Consider the following 24,686-nt stretch of genomic DNA (forward strand, 5'->3'; position numbering starts at 1 on the left):
TCACTGCAAAGGAGCTCACATCAAAGGCGATTGCACGGCCACAGCCGCACGGCATCACGGTTGTTCCAGAGACGACCGCAAAGAGGGGCCTTGACTGCGCCTCCCCGAAGTTGCTGGCCAGCTCTGGCCGACGGTGGGAATGATTTTTTTTTTTTTTTTTTTTTTTTGCGACTGCACTGATACAGAGCCGTCAAGGGCTCCTTCTGGTCACTTCCGAAGAGCAAAAACGTGTTGAGAGGAGGCAGGTTTAAGATTTCAAACGGAAACCTCCCCAGCGCGCATGAAAGGACTTGATTAGCATATGTCAAGAGGACCCGCGTATATACTGTGTGTATGTACACAGGACTCTGATCTGATCAGTTTGCGGAGTTGAAGCCCCAGCCCCCAGCCCCAGCCCCCGTATTGGCAGCGGCAGCTTATAGATGTTTCTGCAAGGCCAGCAGCCGGCTCCCACCTACCCCGGGAGAGAAGATCGCTCCAAGACAGTGAAAGCGTCCCTGCTCTGAGTGCAAAGTCCATCCTGCGACCTCACAGGAGTAACCGGGCCTTAACTTTTTTTTTTTTTTTTGGCGCTTGTTTGGCCATCATTTTTTCTCATCCACCTCCCCATCCTCGCTACCGTATTGCTTGTAGGGTGGGGGTGTCTTTTGTTTTCCGGATCGGCCGCCTCGCCCTCTGGCCGTTCCATGGCTCCCTTAGCCGAGGTCGGGGGCTTCCTGGGTGGCCTGGAGGGCCTGGGCCCGCAGGTGGGCCCGCACTTCCTGCTGCCTCCTGCCGGGGAGCGGCCGCCTCTGCTGGGCGAGCGCCGGGGCGCGGCGGAGCGCGGCGCCCGCGGGGGCCCCGGGGCGGCGGAGCTGGCGCACCTGCACGGCTTCCTGCGCCGCCGGCAGCTCTACTGCCGCACCGGCTTCCACTTGCAGATCCTGCCCGACGGCAGCGTGCAGGGCACCCGGCAGGACCACAGCCTCTTCGGTACGTACGGCCGCCCACATCCCGCGCTCCTCCCTGCTCGCCTGCTGAGCGGCTCCGGCTTGCGCGCGGCCGGAAGCCCCAGAGACCCTTTGGGTGCCAAGTGCGGGCTGGGACTTAAGGGACCCCAGGACTTTGCCTGTCCGCCGGCCTCTGCGATCGCCGGCTGGCCTGCTGCTCCAGACGCTGGAGGGGGCTGGAGGGGAGACGGGGGTGCTCCGCCCGCACCTGGCTGCCTGGGACGCAGAGCCCTGGACTCGGAGCCACATCTTTCCCGCACTCCTTACCTCACAGGCAGTATTTTTTTTTTTTTTTTTTTTTTAAATCCCTATTATTTTCTCCTGCGCCCTCCACGTTTCCCCCAGTAACTGTCCACTTAACAAAAGTTGACAACAGAAAGCCTGCCGCTTCTTTCGACCTGCCCTACAGCCAGGCAGTTGATGCTTTTACGGTTACTGCTCAAAAATAGGAAGCGAGCTTTTACTTGTCTACCTAGAGCACCACACATGTTGAGCAGGTAACAGATTAACTCTCCGTGGGCACCATCGCTCCTGTCACTCACCTGCCTGCAGTTCTCTGCGCTGGTAAAGTTTGGTGAGAAAAAAACAGACAAAAAGCTTATCGGGCTACAGAGCATGCCTAGTCCTTTAACCAAGATCCTCTTTAGAAATTATGAAATCCTGAAGCAAAGATCTTGGTATTGACCATAGGTAAGAGGAAGCAGGGAAGCGAAAGACGATATGGGTGGGAACACAAAGAGACATGTTTCAGAATACCCCCAACGGTGCCTGGGAGCAGGAGTTAAAGGAAAAAAACAAACAAACAAACAAAAAACCAAAAAACCGGAATGATTGTTAAGGCAGATTGCTAAGAGACTAGATTGGGAAACCACAAAGTCTCTACTGTTAATTCCTCCTTACCTAGCTGCGTGACTAGCATGTGCTCTCACCAACGAGCCTGAGTTTTCTTTTCTTGTCTGTACAATGATGGGGTTAAATCAGGTGATTCTTTTAAGATGCTCTCCTGTTCTAACAGCCCAGGATCTTTCCTCTACTGTTGACGAGTTCATCATATTTGAGTTAACTGGCTAACACTCCTGAAGGATTTTGATCATCAAACTTGGAACTTCACTAGATAGAATCAGTGTATCTCTTTTTAAAGACTCCGTTTACCTGTCAGCAGCAATGTGAAAGGACCTACCTCACATAGTGTCTGTTTTCCTTCTCCCTTCCTTAGCAGTGGAATTCTTTGAGAGTCTTATCTCTGAAGGGCTCTCTCTTGTCCTCATCCCTTGTTCTTATTTGGCTTTCTCTTTTTGACTTGAAGTCCTCATTAAAACTTTGGAAAAGTGTAAATCTCAGTTTGAGGGGGCATTTGTAACCCTAGATGTGGAAATGAGCATGTGGTGGTCATTTGGTAGCACTTAAAGGCTTAGAAAATTAACTTTTTAAACCCCACATGTTTGCAACTTCCACTGATCTCTTCCAAATTCCCATTGACTATGAGTCCAGAGTGTCATGACCTAGTGGCCAACCTTGGGGTCACTTTCAGAAAGTGGTTTCTAAATTGAAGAGGCTGAGATTCCATGTCTAAAGAACTTTGCTGACACCAGGTGGCTCAGTTCCCTCGCCTTGAGTAATTACTGCACTTCACTTGTTACAGAAAAACCCTCCAGCTACCAGAAAGATTTAGAAATGAAGGCAAATGTGTTAATGCCTGTAAGCAGAACAGGTAGAAGTTAAACTTAGGTAATAGTCAGGCTCCCCCACACCCCCACCCCCTCTGATACATAGTGGTGGTGGTGGTGAGGTTACTAAGTTCAACTCTTGCGACCCCATGGACTGTAGTCTTCGAGACTCCTCTTTTCATTAGATTTTCCAGGCAAGAACACTGGAGTGGGTTGCCATTTCCTTTTCCAGGGCATCTTCCTGACCCAGGGATCGAACCCATGTCTCTTGCTTGGCGGGAGGATTCTTTACTGCTGAGCCACCAGGGAGATCCATGTGATACATGGTGTAACTTTGGAAATTCTACTTTTAAAATACTTGTAATTCAACTGTGATCTCCCCAAAGTCAAGTAGTTGCTTCTTCTACTCTGTATCTTTTTATAAGAATGACTCTATGGGAAGAGATTAGTAAATATTTGTAGACTTGATAACACTCACTAAACTGGTATTTTATTCCATTCTTTAAGATGTAAATGTTGCCTATCAGAATGACCATCTTAGTAGAAATTTTTTTTTTTTTTGCTAAAATTTTGTATGCTTATTTAGTTATTGCAAAAATATGACTTGGACTGATTTTTGTACTGGGTTAAGTCACTCTATGGTGCAGGGGTACCTATAGGAACAAAATATTTACTGTTACACAAAGGAAAGATAACCCAGATTAGTCTGGTAGCTTAAATGAGTAACAACCTCTAGAGTGCATTACAGTGCATCCTAGTGGCATTTGATAGCTAAATCATCATAATTTACTACAAGGAAGTGTAGGTGAGAAGAAAGTATATATTCAGCATGCATGTGTAATATTAAATGGACTTCCCAGGAGGCTCAGTGGTAGAGTCCACCTGCTAATGCAGAAGTGAGTTCTATCCCTGGGTCAGGACGATCTTCTGGAAAAGGAAATGGCAACCCACTCCAGTATTTTCACCTGGGAAATCCCATGCACAGAGGAGACTGGCAGGCTGCAGGCCATGGGGTCACAAAAGAGTCAGGCTTGACTTAGCAACCAAACAACAACAACAACAACAACAGCATTATATGATTCTCTTTATATTTGCCTTCTTTTCTTAGTTCTTCAATGATTGACTATGAAATTATTTTCTCTCTAAAATTTATTTCTGTCATCAAAGTAAGAATTCTGAAAATGCTTAAGATGTACTATTTGAGATGTTAAAGTAGATAACATTTTTGATAATTTATACTAATTTGACCATGATTAAATAAAAAATTCAGAATACGGTGTTTTAAAATTTTAAAACCACATCAATAGCATAAAAACAAAAGGTCCCAGTGAGGCTTAAAATATTCCCTATCTGCGTTAGTTCTGTATTTATAATAGTTTTTCTGCACAGTAGTATCGTAGAAAGATTTTACCTAATACGTAAACATGGAATCATTACTTTAAAAAAAAGGTTAGCCTGAGATCAAACATATTCCTTTAAAGGCTTTTCCTTTCTTCTCCCCTATTCTCCATAGATTTGTCTGATGTGGTTGCATTGTGGGTTGACTCACCTGTTTATTATGATTTTTTAAAAGGCTGGCTTTGAAAATGATACCAGAAAGACAAAGTACCTCCAAGTCTTTTTATGGGACACTGGGCATTAGAAAATCTATCTAAAATCTGTGATTACCTCTAAAGGAAAGTTTTTCATGTCTACTCTTTGTTAAGGAATTAGCTTAGTTGCCACCTCATATTATAAATAAGAAAGACTTGTCAAATCTCATTTAAGAATCAAATGATTACAAATTGCTGTGTGGTATACTATTTCCTTGTGGAGAAAAAGGATCAGAATTTAAAAGTGTGGCTAAAATCTTTAAGAGGAACATGAAAAGCACATAACCTTTTCCCCATCAGCCCCCAGGAGCCACCACAAAATCATTTTGACCTTGTTATATGTATATGAGGCTTTGCATATCTTTAATGAAGTTGCAGCTATTGAATATAATTATTCTAAGATATATATGTAATTGTCTTTCTACAATTAATATGTTTTTTGACAAAATAGCATTATTTTAAGATTAGAATTTAAGTGCAGGTGGTTTACGATTTAGTTGTGAGATAAACGAATACCTTATAAGATCTGTTTTATAACTAATTTATATGGAAACGAAACTTTTATTGTACTTGAAAACTAGTTCTACTATGCAGTCTAATCAGTTAATCAATTCCTGTTCTTTGAAAGACAAGAGTGTCTTAATGTAAATCAGATACCTAAAGAGAGTTAAGTTACCAATGAGCCACAGTACACTTTTCAATTTGAATGTAACATTCATTACAACTTCAAGTAATTTATAGATTGTAAGTATATCCTGAATGAAATTCCATCAATGTGTCTTCTTCTACCAGCCATGTTTTGGGTCTTTATTTTTGTTTCTAATAGGGATCACTGATGAGCTTGGCAGTAAGTTTAATTTTCCTCTAATTCCTACCTCTCTATCAGTTATTATAATGGCTATCCTCTGGGGTCTGTGTCTTCCTGCTATATCTTTTCTCCACTCGGCCTTGGGCAAGTCACTTATAGGAAATTTGGCAGTATATTGTTGCTGTTAGATCCTTGTTAGGTCTAGTGTTATACGTGATCTCCTAATAGTTTGAAAGAGCTCCTTTGAGCTCTTAAGAATCTATGTTTAGAGCTTAAGCATCTATGTTTCTGCCAATGAATGAATTAGGATCTGGGCAGAACAGAGCCCTTCATATAAGCAAATAGCCAGATTTTGTACTTTCCCTTGGCCTTGGTAATATCATATGTCCAAACAGGAACTTGAGGTACAATAAATCAAGAAATGACTTAAAAGCAAGAGTTAGGCTACATGGTACACATTTATACTGTCGTGGATCTTAAAACAAAGTGAAGGGGTAAAGGTAGAAAGCTATTGAGGAAGGCAGTTCCAAGCATAGAAAGTCTGTCTATATACTTTTTCAGCAAAGAGTCTAAAGAGAAGAACAAGACAAAGACACCATCCGAAGGTTAGTGTGTGCAGGGAAAAAGAATGATGCAGAGGGAAGCAGTAAGGATTTTTATTTGTTGTTGTTTTTGTTTAACTATAGTGTATTAATAGTGTTGAGTGGAGAGTTTTTGGTACTAATTTACCTATTTGTTGTTGTTTAGTTTAGTTGCTCAATTCTGGAAAGTTTCTGAAAGTGAAACCTACTTACATGTTAAATTCTTGGTATTTGGCTATCACATTTTATGAATTGTAAAGTCATTTAACTTTTTCAACCATAAAATTTATCTTTAAGAATCATGGGATGGGAACCAGCATATTATATAATCTGTAAATTTTGAAACTACTTTCTTGTCCTCAAGAAGCAGTGTTCCAAAGTATAAACATTGGATTAGGGCTCAGAAGATATGACTCCAAGTATCTGTTCTGTTAATTACAAATGTCATTATCTTTAGGCAGACCTCAGTTTCTTTTTATGCAAAATGGGATAATAATATCTTCCACACATATTTTAGGAGGTTGTTTTTGAGGACCAGATGGGAAAATAAAAGTAGAACCCTTTATAAACTACCAAATACTAATGCATCCATATAAAGTATATTGGCTGCTGCTAGAAAAAAAATTTACTTAGTTCATACTAAGCAAAAACAAAGCAAAACAATTAACAGGGCATGGTTATAATTGGTGGGATCAAGGAGAACTAAGAACATCTCTATTATATTCTAATTTATGGTAATAATAGCTTCCATTTGTTGGATGCCTAGAAATGTTAGTCCTTACCACTCTCCTGTAAGGAAGCATTTCACCCTTCCATGTATGAAGACATTGAAGTTCAAAAAAGACAAATGACTTATGTACTCAAGACTAATCAGTAAGTTACTAAACTAGATTCAAACCCAGGTTAATTTTGTTTAAGGTTTTATACCCTTAATGTTATATCACAATGAACAATTTTTTCTTTTTATCTATAAAATGGGAGCCTCATCATAATGACAATTGTACAGCACTTTTCAGTTTATGAAGGACTTCCACATACAGTATTATATTTAGCAATTTGATCTACTACTCTGGAAGATTTTCATTAGTTGTATGTTCTTTAATAAATGCAAATCATTGTTTTGTTTATAAATTCAGGTATCCTGGAATTCATCAGTGTGGCAGTGGGACTTGTCAGTATTAGAGGTGTGGACAGTGGTCTTTACCTTGGAATGAATGACAAAGGAGAACTATATGGATCAGTACGTATTTTTTTAAAAATTACTGTAATTCATTAAATAATGATTATCCATTTTTAAGTAAAATAGCTACCAATAATGCATATCAGAATATATAAATATACATACTTAAGAAGAACTGAAAAATCTTTATCTTGATAAATTTCCATATATCTGGGCTATAGTATAGCATTAATAACTCACTTCTACTTCTTAAACCCTAAACCTTTATTGCTTTTAGTTCACTAGTTCTTTCTGCCCATTATCCTGGGACAAGAGTTATGAAACAGAGCAGTTTCTTCTTGCCTTGTTGAATTCTTTACATTCATTTTAACATAAGTTTTCTCTACCCATTACTACCTTTGTAGGTAGGTAAGTATACATCAGTGACTTGCTGACCTTTGCAATATAGAAAATGATTTAATGAAATCTTAGGATACTGTGAACAACAACAGACAATGGCAACATACTAGTTGGGCCATATCTGAGGTCTGGATAAGTATAGTAGCTGTGCTGTTACAGTTGCATTGGCAAGTTTTTGAGCTCACCACTGGGGATATGTGCACACATTTGTAGGTCTACCATAAATATTTTAAATATGGAAATACTTTAAAAAATTTAAACCTGAAAAGGTTAATAGTTTATCAGTGTAAGATTTTTTCTTTTCTTTTTTAAATGACAAAACAGCAACAACACAAGAAATAGAATAACAGGATAATAGAAAACTCAATCTGCAGTATGATGTAGATCTTTATCTTTCACTGGCAACACTATTTATTTGCTCACAGTTGCTTATGTTGATATAATTTTAAGAAAATTGTTAGTGTAAATGTGTGCCACTCTCTCCCATCATCTCACATGAAATTCCTTCTTAAAGTGTAAGTCTCTGTAGCTATTTCCAAAGAGAATTTAGCTTTTATGGTTTTCCATTGGGTACCTTCTTTTTTCTTAAAATCTCAACTGAGACCACAATGTACAGTTAGAATCTTAATATACACTGAGGAAAATTGGTTATCATATTTCAGTAAATGGTATTCTACTTAATAGCTCTCCTTTTAAAGGTAAAACTTGCCCTTTTTGGGCTTTCTGTCAGCTCAGAAGAAAGAAAAAGAATGCATTTTGTAATCTCATAAAAGTAGAATCACAACTGAAAGAGAAAAACATCACATATGGCTCAGATGATAAAGAATCTGCCTGCAATGCAGGAGACATGAGTTCAATCCCTGGGTCAGGAAGATCTCCTGGAGAAGACAATACAGAATTCTCCAATATTCTTGCCTGGAGAATTCCATGGACATAGGAGTCTGGTGGGTTACAGTCCATGGTGTTGCAGAGTCAGACACAACTGAGCAACTAACATTTTCACTTCAGTCTTCCCTCTTCATGTATATGTCAGATTAAAAAAAAAGCAACTGTAGTCAATGTCTTGGGATAATATGCAGTCCACCTTGAAATGACAAGAAATTAGCGGGCTTTTACTACATTTGGTGCATTTACCAAATAGGAATATCCAGACACAAGTTAATCATGGGTATTGTATAATTAGATAATTAATTCACAAAGGGAGGATATATGATTTGGAGTGGTGATCTTGAATTAGGAATTTGAATGTTAGCAAGGTCTTGAAATGTTTCAAGATGATAGTAGAGATTTGCTGTGTAGAAATTTGGCATCTAATGATGGAACAAGATAAACTACAAGTCTATTTGGTGGTTATGGTGTGGGAATTGAGATAAAATGGAGCATGGGCAAATTTAGAATATTTATTAAGTACTGGGTTGGCCAAAAAGTTCATTCGAGTTTTCTGTAACAGCTTATAGAAAAAACCAAATGCACTTTTTGGCCAATCCAATATTTGGAAATAAAATTGAAAATTGACATTCAACTTAAAGTTCTTTGAGCTAAATAAACTGCTGGATGGAGTCACCTGGGAGAAAGAATTCCAGGTAACATGAGAACTAAAACAGAACAAAGCAGAAACAGTTTATCCTTTCTTCTTCTTTGACAAGGATATAGTTATAAACAAATAAATAAAAATATAAAAATTGAGATTTTTCTAAGGAAATGTTCTTAAAGATGTCATTTTTAATGGTAGCTATCTTCTCTCCTGTAGGAAAAACTGACTTCTGAATGCATCTTTAGGGAGCAATTTGAAGAGAACTGGTATAATACCTATTCATCGAACATATATAAACATGGAGACACTGGCCGCAGGTATTTTGTGGCACTTAACAAAGATGGAACTCCAAGAGGTGGTGCCAGGTCCAAAAGACATCAGAAATTTACACATTTCCTGCCCAGACCAGTGGATCCAGAAAGAGTTCCTGAACTGTACAAGGAACTACTTATGTACAGTTGAAGGGGGTTGGTGTCTTTACTGAAGAACCAAACTACATCTCTTCTTTCTTGTTTCAGTTCTCATCATAAAACAGGAACCCAGGACAACATTCAGAATGTTATGGTGTCTGTTTTCCACTGGGATACTGACTTTGGAAAGAATATTGAGAACAAGAAACATTTTCACTTGAAGTAGGTCAAGATCTCTTTTTACAAGTGGATTTAGTTCCCTTGGGTACACTGGCTCAGTCCTCACTCATAGATTGAAGCTGAAAATGTGTTCAACTGTGATCCTGGGAACTCAACCTAGTTTGCTGCTGGTGCCTCACCTCTCTGGAGTATGTTTCCTTTGAAGGTTACATTACAAATAGATACTTCATGTTGAAGAGATGGATTGACATAGTTGGCCAAGATTATTGCTATATACATTCTAAGAACCTTCTAGGATTTTGCAGGTGATGACGTTATATGTAAAAAGTTGGGGTGAAACATGGACTAGGAAACATGCCACACCAAGATGGACCATTTTTTTAAAGGATGGACCTATTTATACATTTTCAGTTGGCAAATATTTATTATATATATTTATTTATTACAGAGTTTATTTTTTACTGGTATATGAAGATAATACGAAGAGAAAAAAAACAACCAAAATTTCTTTATTGTGCCATTCCTTTGTTGTGATGTCTTTGGCTGTCAAGAAGACTTCGTGATTGCTACACATTAAGCATAGAATAAGATCCTGAATTTCTTTTAAAAAATGAAGTAGAGCATAGATTATATATTTTTTGCAATCAGTTGCCTTCTAAATGTAACATTGGTTTCTTTGGCCTAGAAAAATTCTGTATCAATTTGTATTGAATTTAACACACATTCAAAAAGGGAAATAAACACTGATATTTTAATGTTTTGGTGTCATTACTTTTGAGGTGAAGTTATTCTACTTATATAACATTTTTATGGTGTCATAATTCTAAGTTCCTGAGAAAAATGTAATATTTAGCGAACTTCTAATGTTGAAAATTATTGGACATTATAAGCCAGCTGTGCTTACTTATTTTCTTGACTTAGTGTGGCAAAGCTCATTTCTTTTCACTTACTATGATCATAGAAGGTGCTTTCCTGGTGGCTCAGATGGTAAAGTATCTGTCTGCAATGTGGGAGACCCTGGTTCGATCCCTGGGTCAGGAATATTCTCTGGAGAAGGAAATGGCAATCCACTCCAGTACTCTTGCCTGGAAAATTCCATGGACAGAGGAGCCTGGTAGGCCACAGTCCATGGGGTTGCAAAGAGTCAGACACGACTGAGAAACTTCACTTTCACATGATCATAGAAAGAATGAGTCTTAGTGGAACCACGCATAATAATAGTAGGGCTCCATCTACCTATCTCAGCATGCCATCTTTTCCATTATATCTCCTAATTTGTCATTTTTCAACAGTCATTAAGACTACTATACAGAAGATACTATTAAAAACTAAGGAAAATACAGTAATCAAGACAGAAGTGGGTCCTGCTTCATGAAGCTTGATATCTAGTAGGGGAAACTGACACAGTAATGGTGAATTGTGATGTACTCTATGAAATAAACAAGGTTCAGATACAGAAAAAAAAGAGAGGATAAATTTAGATAGGATGGGTCAGAGCCTTCTCTAAAGAGTTGACATTTCTTAAAGGATAAGGCTAAGATGGGGCTTCCCTGGTGGTTCAAACGGTAAAGAATCTGCCTGTAGTGCAGGAGACCTGGGTTTGATTCCAGGGTCAGGAAGATCCCTTGGAAAAGGGAATAGCTACCCATTCTAGTAATCTTGCCTGGAGAATCCCATGGACAGAGGAGCCTGGCAGGCTACATTCTACTCTGTAGAATTGCAGAGTCAGATACGACTGAGCGACTCACACTTTCACTACAGTTACTTTCAAGAGAAGATTAAAAAGCCATGATGGAAGAGGGAACAGTGTTTGGAGTCCTTAAAGCAAGAAAGAACTTTGTGGCTGCTGTTGAGTAACCCACTGGGAGAGTGGCACCCACAAATTTCTAAAGCCACACAGATACAAATCCTGCAGGTTTTATTTGCTCCTACCCGGCAGCACTCAGTGTTGCTGCCCTCACACATGGTGGTCATCACTGGGGGTGTGGTAATAATCACGGAAGCAGTGGTCACCAGTTAGAACACAGAAGCCTTGGTAAAACAGACTGCTGGGCTCCAGCCCCACCGTTTCTGATGCCTGTGTCTGAGAGGGAGCCTAAAAACGTGCATTTTTAACAGGTTCCTAGGAAACATTGATGCAGTTGGTCCAGAGACCATACTTTAAGAATCACTAGTCTAGAGCAGGGTTTTTCAAACTTTAGTGTATATGCAAAATCACCTGAGGATCTTGTTAAAGGACAGATCTGTTAAACTAGGTCTGGGTTAGGGGATGGAGAGCTGAACTTTTGTATTTCTAACAATATCCCAACTGATGCTCGATATGGTCATACCACATATCATGCTTTGAATGCAAGACTGACTGTTGCTTCAATGTTCTCTGGAGTTATTCCTATTGGTTCATCCTCTCATGACTTGAATATATTAATGGTGGTGTGTGGCTTGACAGTAGGGAATTCCTCACATACCTTTAATAAAGCTACATGGGAATGTGTGTGTGTGTGTGGCTGGAAGACTGGTGCGTGCACGTGTGTGCGTACAGTGTAAGAGGCAGCGATATAGCTTAAAATCTATTGCTTTCATAAATGTAAAAAATGATAGTTTAGCAGTAATGTTTTCATAATAGTCATAATAAAACAATTCTCATTTTTATTTGTCAATAAAAGTAATAAACTAATTTTGGTTCGCTGCTTGACATCTATATCGAATGCATGTGTCCCAAAGCAAGCATTATGCAAGTATTTCAAATCAAAATGATGCCGGTGTCTAAACTTACAGCTGTGGAGGAAGTCTTATAAATTTAAAGAGAGAATCCACTGATCAAAGATGGCCCACAATGAATATCCTTACTCAATCAAAATTTCTTCTTTTTTTAGATATAACAGGAATATAAGTTTAACTTTTTTTATGGTGATAACTACCTGTAGAAATTTGGGATATGAAATATGATTGAAGCAATGATTTTACAAACCTTCAGATGACTAAAAAGTCACTGTATCTTGCATTCTAATTCTACTTATATATTGGCATGTCTTCCTATGTCAGAAAAACAATTTGTATTTACTGAATTTACACTACTTGAAGAAATGATCTATTTGATATCTTAATAGGCTTCGCTTGACTTCACCTGATATCCCTAAATGGAAGTAGAGTGTGAACATATCAATTCATACATGGAAGGATAAGAATAATTTGGTTTATTATCAAATTAATATTTTCAAAATAATTTTATTCTCAGGATGCTTGGGGAAAATTTTGCCCATTAGTCACCCTCTTGCTTCTTTATTTTAAATGTGTCTGTGTGTGCGCTAGTCGCTCAGTCATGTCCAACCCTTTGTGACCCCGTGGACTGTAGCCCATCAGGCTCCTTTATCCATGGAATGAGCCAGGCAAGAATACTGGAGTGAACACTGGAAGAATACATTTCCTTCTCCAAAATGTTCTATTAGAAATCATTTGCTAATTTACATTTTCCATTCTTTCTTGCTTGAAATATTAATTATCATTTGCAAAAGTTACCTGCAGTAATGACAAAAGAACATATGTAAATCAACTTTCATTAACATCTACTTGCTAAAATAGAACAGATTGATCTCTTTCCTGCTTGAGTATTCTCCACAGGTCCCAGCCACTGCCCTGAATGACTAGATATAACAAATACTTGGAGACCAAGGTTCTTCTCTTTAAGAACAGTGTTTCTTAGAAGAAGCAGTGTACCTTAGGCATCAGTAAAGGCGCCCTTGCCATGGGATGGCTTCCAGTTGAGCAGCATACTTCTGTGAAGGGCAATACTCCATTCTGATGCTACCACTTCCATTTAACAGTGGAGATCTCATTTGCCCATCATTTCTGGAGAGTGTGTGGGTAGCAGATATAATCGAATTCATGGTGGTAGCAAAAGGACTTGCTACTCTCTCTTTGGGTTGCTCTGTTTTAATGCTGCTGCTGCTAAGTCACTTCAGTCGTGTCCGACTCTGTGCGACCCCAAAGACGGCAGCCCACCAGGCTCCTCTGTCCCTGGGATTCTCCAGGCAAGAACACTGGAGTGGGTTGCCATTTCTTTCTCCAATGCATGAAAGTGAAAAGTGAAAGTGAAGTCGCTCAATCATGCCCGACTCTTAGCGACCCCATGGACCGCAGCCTACCAGGCTCCTCTGTCCATGGGATTTTCCAGGCAAGAGTACTGGAGTGGGGTGCCATTGCCTTCTCTGTCTGTTTTAATGATGGACCAATAAGTGGCTGGCAACTGATTTGTACTCAGAAATGAGAAAACTATTTGACAGACATTACACATTTACCATTTCCTTGGGGCATGCCAATAATTCCATGCCATCAGATCACTGGAGAGTCCATTGGAGAGTCATGTCTGGGTTATATAGGATGAGAGGTTAGAGAGTTGCTTGTGTAATCTTTAAGAAACTTGCCTTTCAGGAGGCCATGTGATGAGTTACGGTACTGCAGCATCATATCCCACTGTGTCAGTATCTGTACCTTTGCATCCTGTTTAGTGATGTGGGTTTCAAGGACAAATATTGTGTTCCGTTCAGTGCAAAATTAATTTTTTTCAAAACAACATTCCCAGAAAAGTTACTGCTTTGGCAGATGGTCTTTGAATTTAGTTTTTCTGTTAAATTGTTTTACCATTTTTAGTCATAAACTGATAAAGAAAGGAACAACCTCAAATACAATTATTTCTCACTTTTATCTAGTGTGCCATCTACAAAATGAATACATTTTCTATTTGAATAAAATCAAGACAGCTGTTTAAAATTTACCGTATGAGATGATAAAACAGTGCTAAAGAATTTATGTTATCAGTTCAGTTCAGTTCAGTCGCTCAGTCATATCCGACACTTTGTGACCCCATGAATCGCAGCACACCAGGCCTCCCTGTCCATCACCAACTCCTGGAGTTTACTCAAACTCATGCCCATCGAGTCGGTGATGCCATCCAGCCATCTCATCCCCTGTCGTCCCCTTCTCCTCCTGCCCCCAATCCCTCCCAGCATCAGGGTCTTTTCCGATGAGTCAACTCTTCACATGAGGTGGCCAAAGTATTGGAGTTTCAGCTTCAGCATCAGTCCTTCCAATGAACACCCAGGGCTGATCTCCTTTAGAATGGACTGGTTGGATCTCCTTGTAGTAGGATGATAAAGGTATAATTTTGGCCAAATGAATCGAATTATATTGATAATCAAAATGAACAGTGATCTAAAAGAATGTATTTGCTACATCAGTGACCATGGATTACTAAAAGGTTGATTCAATGTCCATCTCTGTTTTGGACCAGTCAAACCAGGGTACAAGGGGTAAGTGGCATATGGGATTAGTCCCAATTTCTCCAACACCCTATATAGTCCCAGTTTCTCTAATACCCTATATAATTTGGTATAAACCTATTATACTTCCATATGATTCCACACTTGCAACAGTGTTGTTCCAGAGGTTCTCTTTTGGCAGGTCCAATTTTGGGGACCCTACTCTTTAACCTTTTGAAAGCTCTTTCCATCCCTAGAACTGTAATGAATCTCTTGCAATTACACACTCAGGGAGAGGAAATAGCACTCCAGGAAAACTTTTTTAGCCCCCTGTGTCCAGCTGGGCTTCCCAGGTGGCTCAGTGGGTAAAGATCTGCCTGCAAGACAGGAAATGCAGGCAGATGTGGGTTCAATCACTGGGTTAGGAAGATCCCCTGGAGGAGAATATGGCAACCCAATCCAGTATTCTTGCCTGGACAACCCCATGTACAGAGGAGCCTGACGAGCTATAGTCCATGGGGTTGCAAAGAGTCAGACAAGACTGAAGCATACACGCTGTGTCCAGCCATTATCACAACTCAGCAACCTCAGCTACTTTTCCTTTATACCCTTCAACAGTCAAAACAATTTCTCTCCTTGCATTCAAATTTCCAGAATTAAAGTTATCTTTGATCCTGTATCTAAATGTACCCGAGATTCTTGAATATTATCCTTTGTTCAAAATAAGTCACAGAGTTTAAAGTCTCTCCAGGTCGATCTAATGTTTTAATGGACTCGACGTTAAGGACTTTGGAGCAATTTGTCCTTCCCTTTGAGAGACTGGGCCTGATCTCCAGACTTTAGTGCCAGGGTTCTTAAATTAAGAAAGATCAGAAGAAATCAAAGGAGATGCTTTGGAAGGTGTCCTTTGTTTTTCATGTGCAGGGAGCTTATCCTCAGGATTTATGAAGTCCTTGTCTCAATGTTCCCTCTCTTGGCTGGGCTCCCAGTGATCGTGAAGTGGCTTGTTGCTATCTGTGTGGAGGGTTTGCCAAGGTTGTTGCCATGGCTGCCGTGCCCACAAGTTTAGCTGATTCTTCTGTCCTATTGATCTCCTCTGAGTCTTAGCAACTTGCCAGTGTTTCTCTTGTGAACTGGGGGATGTGACTCCAAATCTAATGGCCCTTTCTCTTAGCTCACAGGGAAATTGTTGAGCAGACAGTGGGCCCAATCAAAATTCATATCTTTTCATTAGACCATTCTCCAGCAATTTCCCATGAAATTCATGCTTCCATAAAAAGCTTTTGAGTGTTAGGGATGTAATCTTCTGGGACAGACTCAAGACGCTTGTTTATTTGCATTTTGGCATAAAGATAATCATCTAGAGTTTTAGGTTCACCTTTCCTCTTGGTCAGGATAGTCCATATTTGAAGTTCTTTCCTTCTAGTCACCTTGATCCCTTGCTTATCAGTTTTGCAAGGTGAGATTGCTCTATTATTCCTTGCAAATCACCTCATCTTGATTTCCAAGCTTTCCCTACCCATAGAAGCAAAGTGTTAATTTCAAACAGTTGTCCACCTTTTCCTCTCATATATTATATTCACCACCTCTTGAATTGTGGTAAAATGTGCATAACACTAAATTTACCTTTTTGAAAGTTAAAAAATGTACAATTCCATGACATTAAGTACATTCATATTGTTTGTGCAACCATCCCCACCATGCAACTCCAGATCAACTGAAACTCTGATTCATTGAACACCAACTCCCCATTCTCTTCTCCTCTTAGCCTCTGGCAAATACCATTTTACTTTCTGCTTTTATGAACTCAACTTCTCTAAGAACCTCATATAAATGGAATCATGCATTATTCATTCTTCTGTAACTGGTTTGTTTTACTTAACATAACATTTTCAAGGTTCATCTATGTTGTACCAGGTGCCAGATTTTTAAGGCTGAATAATAATTGTATATACCATAGTTAGTTTACACATTCTTCTGATCATAGACACTTGGACTGTTTCCACCCTTTGTCTATCTCGCAAAACTGCTATGAATATGGGTGTACAAATATTTGTTCAAGCCTGCTTTCATATATTGATCATCCTTTAAACAATCTTTACGAGTGTTCTTTAAAAATTTTTATTGCAGTATAATTTACATAGAATAATTCCAGATATTATGGCTTTTGATAGATATATACACCTATGTAACCCCCACTACACTCATGACATGGAATATTTTCATCAGGCTAGAATGTTTCTCATTGCCCATTTGCTCAAGGAAGCCACTGATTTGTTTACTGTCAAGGAAGCCACTGATTTGCTTACTGTTACTACAGATTAGCTTTCATTTTCTAGAATTTACCACTGATGGTACCATTGATGGAGACATTCACTGTGAACTCTTAATGTTTTTGAGATTTACCCATGTTGTATGTATCAGAGGTGTCTTTCTCCTTATTGCCGAGTAGTAGTTCATTGCAAGGCTAGAATACAGCTTTGTTTTTCTGTTTGCGAGGTGATGGACATCTGGTTGTTTCCAGGTCTATTATGAATAAAACTGCTATAAACATATATTTTTAATTCTCTGGGATAAATATCTAGAGTGGAATTGCTGATTTATATTTTTAATACAAAGCCAATCAGTGACCCAAAGTGATTGTACCATATTACATTTACAAGAGCATCATGTAAGAGTTCCAGAAGTTCTACTAGATTGTCCAAAAAGTTCATTCGGGTTTTTCCATAACCTTATGGAAAATCTGCTCTTTCACACTTGTCTTCCAAGTTTTAGTAATTCCAGTGATATATCAGGTTTTCAATTTGCACAGTATTTGTATTAAATGCACTTTAATTAAATTCCATAGTAACTTATGACATGGACCATATTTTCAACTTATTTGTTATCTATATATCTTTTCCAGTTAAGCATTAGTTCAAATGTTTTGCCCAAATTCATTGTTATTTATTTTACTATTGAGTTGTAAGAGTTCCTTATATCTTCTAGCTACAAGTCCTTTTTGAATATATATTTTGCAAATATTTTCACTCAGCCGGTGGTTTACCTTTTCTTTCATTAACAGGGTCTTTTGATGAGCAAAAGCTTTAAATTTTGATGAGCAAAGGTTTTAAATTTTAATGACATCCAATTTATGAAAATTTTTTTGTTCATGCTATTTGTTTAGTAGCTAAGAAATCTTTGCCAGACTCAAAGTTACTAAAGATTTCTCCTATATTCTTCTTTAAGTTTTTATAGCTTAAACTCTTATGTTTAGATCTATGATCCATTTCACAGATTTTTACCTGTGAAATTTTTAGAATTGTATTCATTCTGTTCAATGAAAGACTATCTAATTCTTCAAGAATCTAAAAACAGACCAGATGTGTTTTGCTGTGAACACTTTGTAGAGACGAAATGGAGGTGGGAGTTTAAGGAAATAAAGAGGAAAAAAAAGAATAAATCAGTACAGTGATGGAAGGGTAAAGCATGCAAGAATTCAGACATTTTGTGGAGGATTACTTTCCCTCCATTAAGAGGCCTATAAAAAGGAACCAACTGATATCCATTGGAGGAGTCAGCAGAAGCCATGTTTTCCCCACCCAGGTGATAGGTTTTTGCTGAGGGGCCTCTGCTAGATCCTCACTGGCTCCCTTCTTTTTAGCCTGAGATGGCAAGGCAGTACATGGGCCTTGAAGGAGCACAACGTGACGACTCATTTACAGAACCCCCATCAACCTAACCCCCGGCTTTTCGCCCTCCTCATCTTCAATCACGTCGACGTCGTAAAGTCGTCGTAAAGCAAATATGAGCTGCTGTCACTGGAAGGCCCGCTAGTGCTGGCGCAGGGTTCTGTCAGGGCCGCGAGGACCTTCACTCCATCCTCTTCTGCTTCCTCTTTAGTGGCTGAAACATGCTTCCTAACGATTTCAGCATATTCCTTGTCTTCTCCTTTACTGCCCTCCCTTTCTTGAACAGAACCGAAGCATCCACCTTGGTTGTGGAGAAAGTGTTGGGCTCGTGAAGCAACTGGGACTACGCTTAACGGGACAGTCCTGAGAATTTGAGGGCAGTTCTCCACTCCAGGGGGCTGTCTACAGGCGGATGAAGAGGTGAAACGTATCCATCTCCATCCTCTTAAACGTTGTGATGTCTCACTTTGGTCGAGGATCTGAAGGTAGGCGGTGACTGTGGTTAGTCCCTGGGAAGCTTACTGTGCGCCTTGAAGTAGCCGTCTTCGGAGGGGGTGTGAGGCCGTCGGAGGAGGGCAGTCTTCCGGGTGTAGAGGTCGGATTCACTCCTGGGGTGATGTGGCGCCTTCCTCAGCTTTCTCCTGTGGGGATTTCCGCTTGAGCCTCAGGGCCTTCTGCGAACGGGTCATCACGGCGGCGGTGGCAGCGCCAGGCCCCCGGTCCTTACGCCCTGGCCGGCGGACCAGGCCCCATGGGCCAGGCCGACCGGGATCCTGTCTTCACAGCCGGATGGCCGGCACCAGGCCCCAGAGGCCGCTGGGCCAGCTGGTAGGGCGGGCCGTGCGCTTCTCTTCACGTGCAGGCCGGTTGTGGGGAAGGATGGAGAGAATTTGAGAAATTTCCTGGGGGTCCGGACTTCACCCCCACCCAGGAAGAGGCCTCAGCTTGGGGGTCGCGAGAGGAGGCGCAAGCGGAGGAAGGCGGCAGAAGGCCAGTGAGGAAACGCAAGGCTCACCTATCCTGCCCTGGAGTTTGATACATATCAAATGTATCAAATCAAATACATTTTGTGTACATTTCAGGTAAAGAAAGATAGTTGAGAATTTATTTACTTGCTACTTAGCATAAACTGCGAGTATTAATTCCAGGTTCAGTTCAGTTCAGTTGCTCAGTCATGTCCGACTCTTTGCGACCCCATGATCGCAGCACTCCCGAGTAAGTTTCAAATCCTGAAAGATGATGCTGTGAAAGTGCTGCATTCAATATGCCAGCAAATCTGGAAAACTCAGCAGTGGCCACAGGACTGGAAAAGGTTAGTTTTCATTCCAATCCCAAAGAAAGGCAATGCCGAAGAATGCTCAAATTACCACACAATTGCCCTCATCTCACACGCTAGTAAAGTAATTCTCAAAATTCTCCAAGCCAGGCTTCAGCAATAAGTGAGCGGTGAGCTTCCAGATGTTCAAGCTAGTTTTAGAAAAGGCAGAGGAACCAGAGGTCAAATTGCCAACATCCGCTGGATCATTGAAAAAGCAAGAGAGTTCCAGAAAAACATCTATTTCTGCTTTATTGACTATGCCAAAGCCTTTGACTGTGTGGATCACCACAAACTCTGGAAAATTCTGAAAGAGATGGGAATACCAGACCACCTGACCTGCCTCTTGAGAAACCTATATATGCAGGTCAGGAAGCAACAGTTAGAACTGGACATGGAACAACAGACTGGTTCCAGATAGGAAAAGGAGTATGTCAAGGCTGTATATTGTCACCCTGCTTATTTAATTTCTATGCAGAGTACATCATGAGAAACGCTGGGCTGGAAGAAGCACAAGCTGGAATCAAGATTGCTGGGAGAAATGTCAATAACCTCAGGTATGCAGATGACACCACCCTTATGGCAGAAAGTGAAAAGGAACTAAAAAGTCTCTTGATGAAAGTGAAAGAGGAGAGTGAAAAAGTTGGCTTAAAGCTCAACATTCAGAAAACTAAGATCATGGCATCCGGTCCCATCACTTCATGGGAAATAGATGGGGAAACAATGGAAACAGTGTCAGACTTTATTTTTTTGGGCTCCAAAATCATTGCAGATGGTGATTGCAGCCATAAATTAAGACTCTTACTCCTTGGAAGGAAAGTTATGACCAACCTAGATAGCATATTAAAAAGCAGAGACATTACTTTGCCAACAAAGGTCCGTCTAGTCAAGGCTATGGTTTTTCCAGTGGTGATGTATGGATGTGAGAGTTGGACTGTGAAGAAAGCTGAATGCCGAAAAATTGATGCTTTTGAACTGTGGTGTTGGAGAAGACTCTTGAGAGTCCCTTGGACTGCAAGGAGATCCAACCAGTCCATCCTAAAGGAGATCAGCCCTGGGTGTTCATTGGAAGGACTGATGCTGAAGTTGACACTCCAGTACTGTGACCACCTCATGTGAAGAGTTGACTCATTGGAAAAGACCCTGATGCTGGGAGGGATTGGGGGCAGGAGGAGAAGGGGACAACAGAGGATGAGATGGCTGGATGGCATCACTGACTTGATGGGCATGAGTTTGAGTAAACTCCTGGAGTTGGTGATGGACAGGGAGGCCTGGTGTGCTGCGATTCATGGGGTCGAGAAGAGTTGGACATGACTGATCGACTGAACTGAAGTTTCAGATGCGGACTTAACGATGGTGCATTGTGTAGATTCATAAAAATGTCCTGAGATTGTACTATGCTCTGGGGCAGCAGTCCCCAACCTTTTTGGCACCAGAGACTGGTTTCATGGAAGAAAGTTTTTCTGTCTTCGGGGATGGGGGGTGGGGGGTGGGGGGTGATTAGGGGATAATTCAAATGGGGTAAATTTTTTGTGCTCTTTATTTCCATTGTTATTACATCACGTCACCAGGCATTAGATCCTGGAGGTTGGGGACCCCAGCTCTGAGGTCTCCCACTCTGTGCCTGAGATTCATTCAGAAAATGTAATCCAGGTGGGTTATTTAGACTCCGAGATGGAGTTTAGAGAATAGGATGTTTATTAGGCATTGTTTGTGACCCCCATGGGCTGTAACTCACAAGGCTCCTCTGTCAATGGGATTGCCCAAGCAAGCATCCTGGAGTGGGTTGCCATTTTCTTCTCCAGGGGATCTTCTGGAACCAGGGATTGAACCTGTCTCCTGCGTTAATAGGTGGATTCCTTATTGCTGAGCCACCAGGGAAGTAAAAATGTGAAAATCTCAGCAGTAGTAATGGGTCCTCTGGCCACAAGAAATCATTAATCTGTATAAATTCCCGGGGGAAAAATTTTAACTAAAAACCTCACCAAACTGTAAATGACAAGCAACATTTTAATTTCATCTAACATTAAATGTAACATTTCTCATTGAACAATTACCAAGTGTTCTTAGTTCTTAAGACACCACAATTGCCCTTGGGTAAAACAAATGTGGGAACAAAGGAATAAGACTGGGCAGGAGATGCTGAGAATAAGTCTGAGCAGAAGTGTTGTCAGACTTGGCTCTTTTGTTTGAGTGCCGAAGCTAAAATGGCCCAGACTCACTGTTGTGGATTGGCTGATGCTTTATGGTCATGCTTGGATCTGTTGCTGGATGTGGGTCACTGCAGGAAGTGGGGCTGTTTGTTTCTGAAAGGGCTGACAACACCTGGGCAGCTGGAGCCATAAATTCTTTGCAGAGGCCTGTAGAAGATGAATCTCCATTGTCCATCACAGTCTACTCTTTGTTGCTGAAATCCACATTTTCATGGAAGTGATATGACTGGTGTATATCCATGTCATTGGACTACCTTATGCCTGCTGTGCCATGTGTGGGTTCCTGTGCAGGTAAAACAAAGTCTTGGTTAGTGTTGCTGGTTGAGACTCTGAACGCAGGAAAGGCAAGCTATACCAAAAAAAGGTCTGTTCCTATCTGAATCAATCACAGGTCTTTTAAAGGTGGAAGGGGCTCACTATAGGCAAATTGCCATCAGGTGGACAGGTGATCTCCTTAAGGAGTGGTGCTATGATATGGGCTCTGTTAGTCTTTGCTGCTTGCAGATTGGACATTTATAGATGGCAATAGCTCAATTCATTATGGAAAGTGGGAGCCCCTGCTTCTGGGTGACACCTAACCTCGGTCTCTGTCACCAGCACCACTTCCTAATTAATACATTAATAAGTGTTAATATGTTATTAATATATATTAATATGCTAGGACACCAGCGAGAGCTTGCTGTCACCAGTTAACTGTTATTCTGTCTACTTCATTGTTTAATGCCACTTCCATGTTGGGAACTCTTGGATTTATTTTTTCCATATGCCTTATTCTTGAAACTCTTGGACTGATGTTAACTTTTAATACCAAGATTTTCTCATTTTATGTCCACTCCCATTTACCATACACTATATTTCTTTCTGCCAGATCTATTTCTGATCTTTCAATTGTTTTTCTTCTATGATTTTGATCAGCTAGTCAGACTACCTGTGAGTCCTAATCTTTGTAAACTTCTTTTGTCTAATGTTCTAATCTCTGAAAACTTCTTTTGTCACAGTCAGTAGGTGACCAGATGCACTGTCTCAAACTCTGCCAATTGTTAGGACCTCCTCTGAATTAGGCTATAGTGGCTTGCATCCATTTACTGGGCTGACCCATCTGTAAACCAAGCTTGGGTATTTTCATTCTCGATCAGCTCGTCCTCAGAGATCCCCTTTCTGGGCCATGGGATTATGCTGAAGGAGTGTTGCTAGTGTAACGGTGGTGGATGACCAGAGTCTGGGCTATGTGACTTGATGGCAGAGTGGGAATTTGGCTCATAAATTCTTATGTTCCATAGTCAGGCTTTGTACCATGCAGAGAATGGCATTTCAGAAGACATGTATCTATTGCAAATTGTGTGACCTTGCTCCAGCATCTCAGGGGGCAGTGCGATAATTTTCTCACTTGGCCTTCTCCTAGATTTCACATGGTGTTTTTCCCCACCACTGATACCTTTAATAAAAGAGGGTCTGTTGGCTCAAGGGGCCAGGTACAGCTTGGACCTAACTGTAGGCATTCCTGCTTACTTGGTCATTCTCTTAGTTGCTCAGTGGCATCTTTGATTTGATTTGATTTTAACTCTGTTACTTTTTAACAGCATTTTTGAAAAGCTGTGAACCAGGGTCAGAATGAAACGCCCTCATAGTGCAGCATCTCTAGCTGAACCATCATGGGAGACACCTGAAATGGATTCTAGAAAGGGTTGTTTCTACTCTGTGGTTCCTGAGGTTGCTCTCTATTGCTCTCAGTAAATTAGAAATGGTCCTATCCATAATGAACATCCTGATGTGGTGTGTGTTACTGGGTGCTGAAGAGGATTGGTGTAGAAAGAGGGATATAAAAGAGAGAGTAAAGAGATGGCAGGAAGTCCTCTGATGAGCTGTTTGCTCAAGCCTGCAAATGATGATGTTTCTTTTGTATTTTCACTTCTTAGATGCATCCATGTCTTCTGGTATATTAACACATTAATAAATGTAAAGTAAAAATATAGAAATGGTGAAACATCAATGCCTTTCCTTGTAAGAAGAGGAAAATATGTATTATAGGTAGTATATTGTACTTTATGTTCTATTTATTTAATCTAAGTAAAAACATTAGAATTTTTAGAGCTTAAGGATAGCTTTCATCTAGGTCAATCTCTCCATTTTATAAATGAGGAAAATCTTTTTATCTTATTGACTCTTTTCAGTAAAGTCATGAAACTTTTCGTTGTTCATAAGTTGGTAAATGTATCCATATGCTTTCATAAGGTTCTTTTGTGATTTTGGCCAGCAATGATGAAATTAGTATGTTTTGATCTTTGTGCAAGTTGTTCAGAAGGAACTTAAAAGAAGTATTTAGGAAAATCCAAGTGCTGAAACATTTAAGATATGCTTTATGGTCTCAGTTTTGTGTGATTGTCAGCCAGGAAGTTTTCTGATTAAGACGGCTTGCCAATTTCCTGCCAAATACGTTATTTATTACACTAATGGGGATTTCCTATTTGAGACGTTAAAGACAAAATGCTACTAATATTATTTCCCTTAAAATAATTAACATAGATCAATTGATTTGGGCTAATAAATTAAAATGAAGAACAAGACAGTGGTCCAAAAAGATAGAAGTATTTTATAGTATATACATACTGAAATAAACTAGATTTCTTTGGATTAGAGATTTTTCTTTCACTATTGATGTGAAAATTGAAGCTGGATGAATGAATTGAATGAATTGAAGCTGAATGAATTTGTATTTTTTGGATATGATTCTTTGTAAGAATAAAATAACTTTCAGTGAAGACTAAATTATGTTGGATTAAAATGGCATTAGGATTCAGAAATTATATGCACAAATTTTAGAATTTTGAGGGGCTCAGCAGTGAAGAATCTGCCTTCCAGCAGGAGATGCAGCTTCTTTGCCTAGATCAGGAA

At 40.1% G+C, this 24,686-nt stretch overlaps 1 protein-coding gene and 1 pseudogene across 1 annotated transcript; one reads left to right on the forward strand and one right to left on the reverse strand.

Annotated features, from left to right (window-relative positions):
• Positions 1-686: 686 nt before the first annotated feature.
• On the forward strand, positions 687-9,212 carry FGF20 (fibroblast growth factor 20). Its single transcript, XM_061134904.1, has 3 exons — positions 687-972; positions 6,774-6,877; positions 8,967-9,212. Exons 1-3 carry the CDS (start codon positions 687-689, stop codon positions 9,210-9,212), a joined length of 636 nt encoding a protein of 211 aa, XP_060990887.1.
• A 9,081-nt stretch (positions 9,213-18,293) lies between these two features.
• LOC133050535 (ubiquitin-conjugating enzyme E2 R2-like) lies at positions 18,294-21,969 on the reverse strand (annotated as a pseudogene).
• Positions 21,970-24,686: the final 2,717 nt, after the last annotated feature.

The sequence above is a fragment of the Dama dama genome, chromosome 32, assembly GCF_033118175.1.
Source record: "Dama dama isolate Ldn47 chromosome 32, ASM3311817v1, whole genome shotgun sequence".
In the NCBI taxonomy this organism is placed as follows: Eukaryota; Metazoa; Chordata; class Mammalia; order Artiodactyla; family Cervidae; genus Dama; species Dama dama.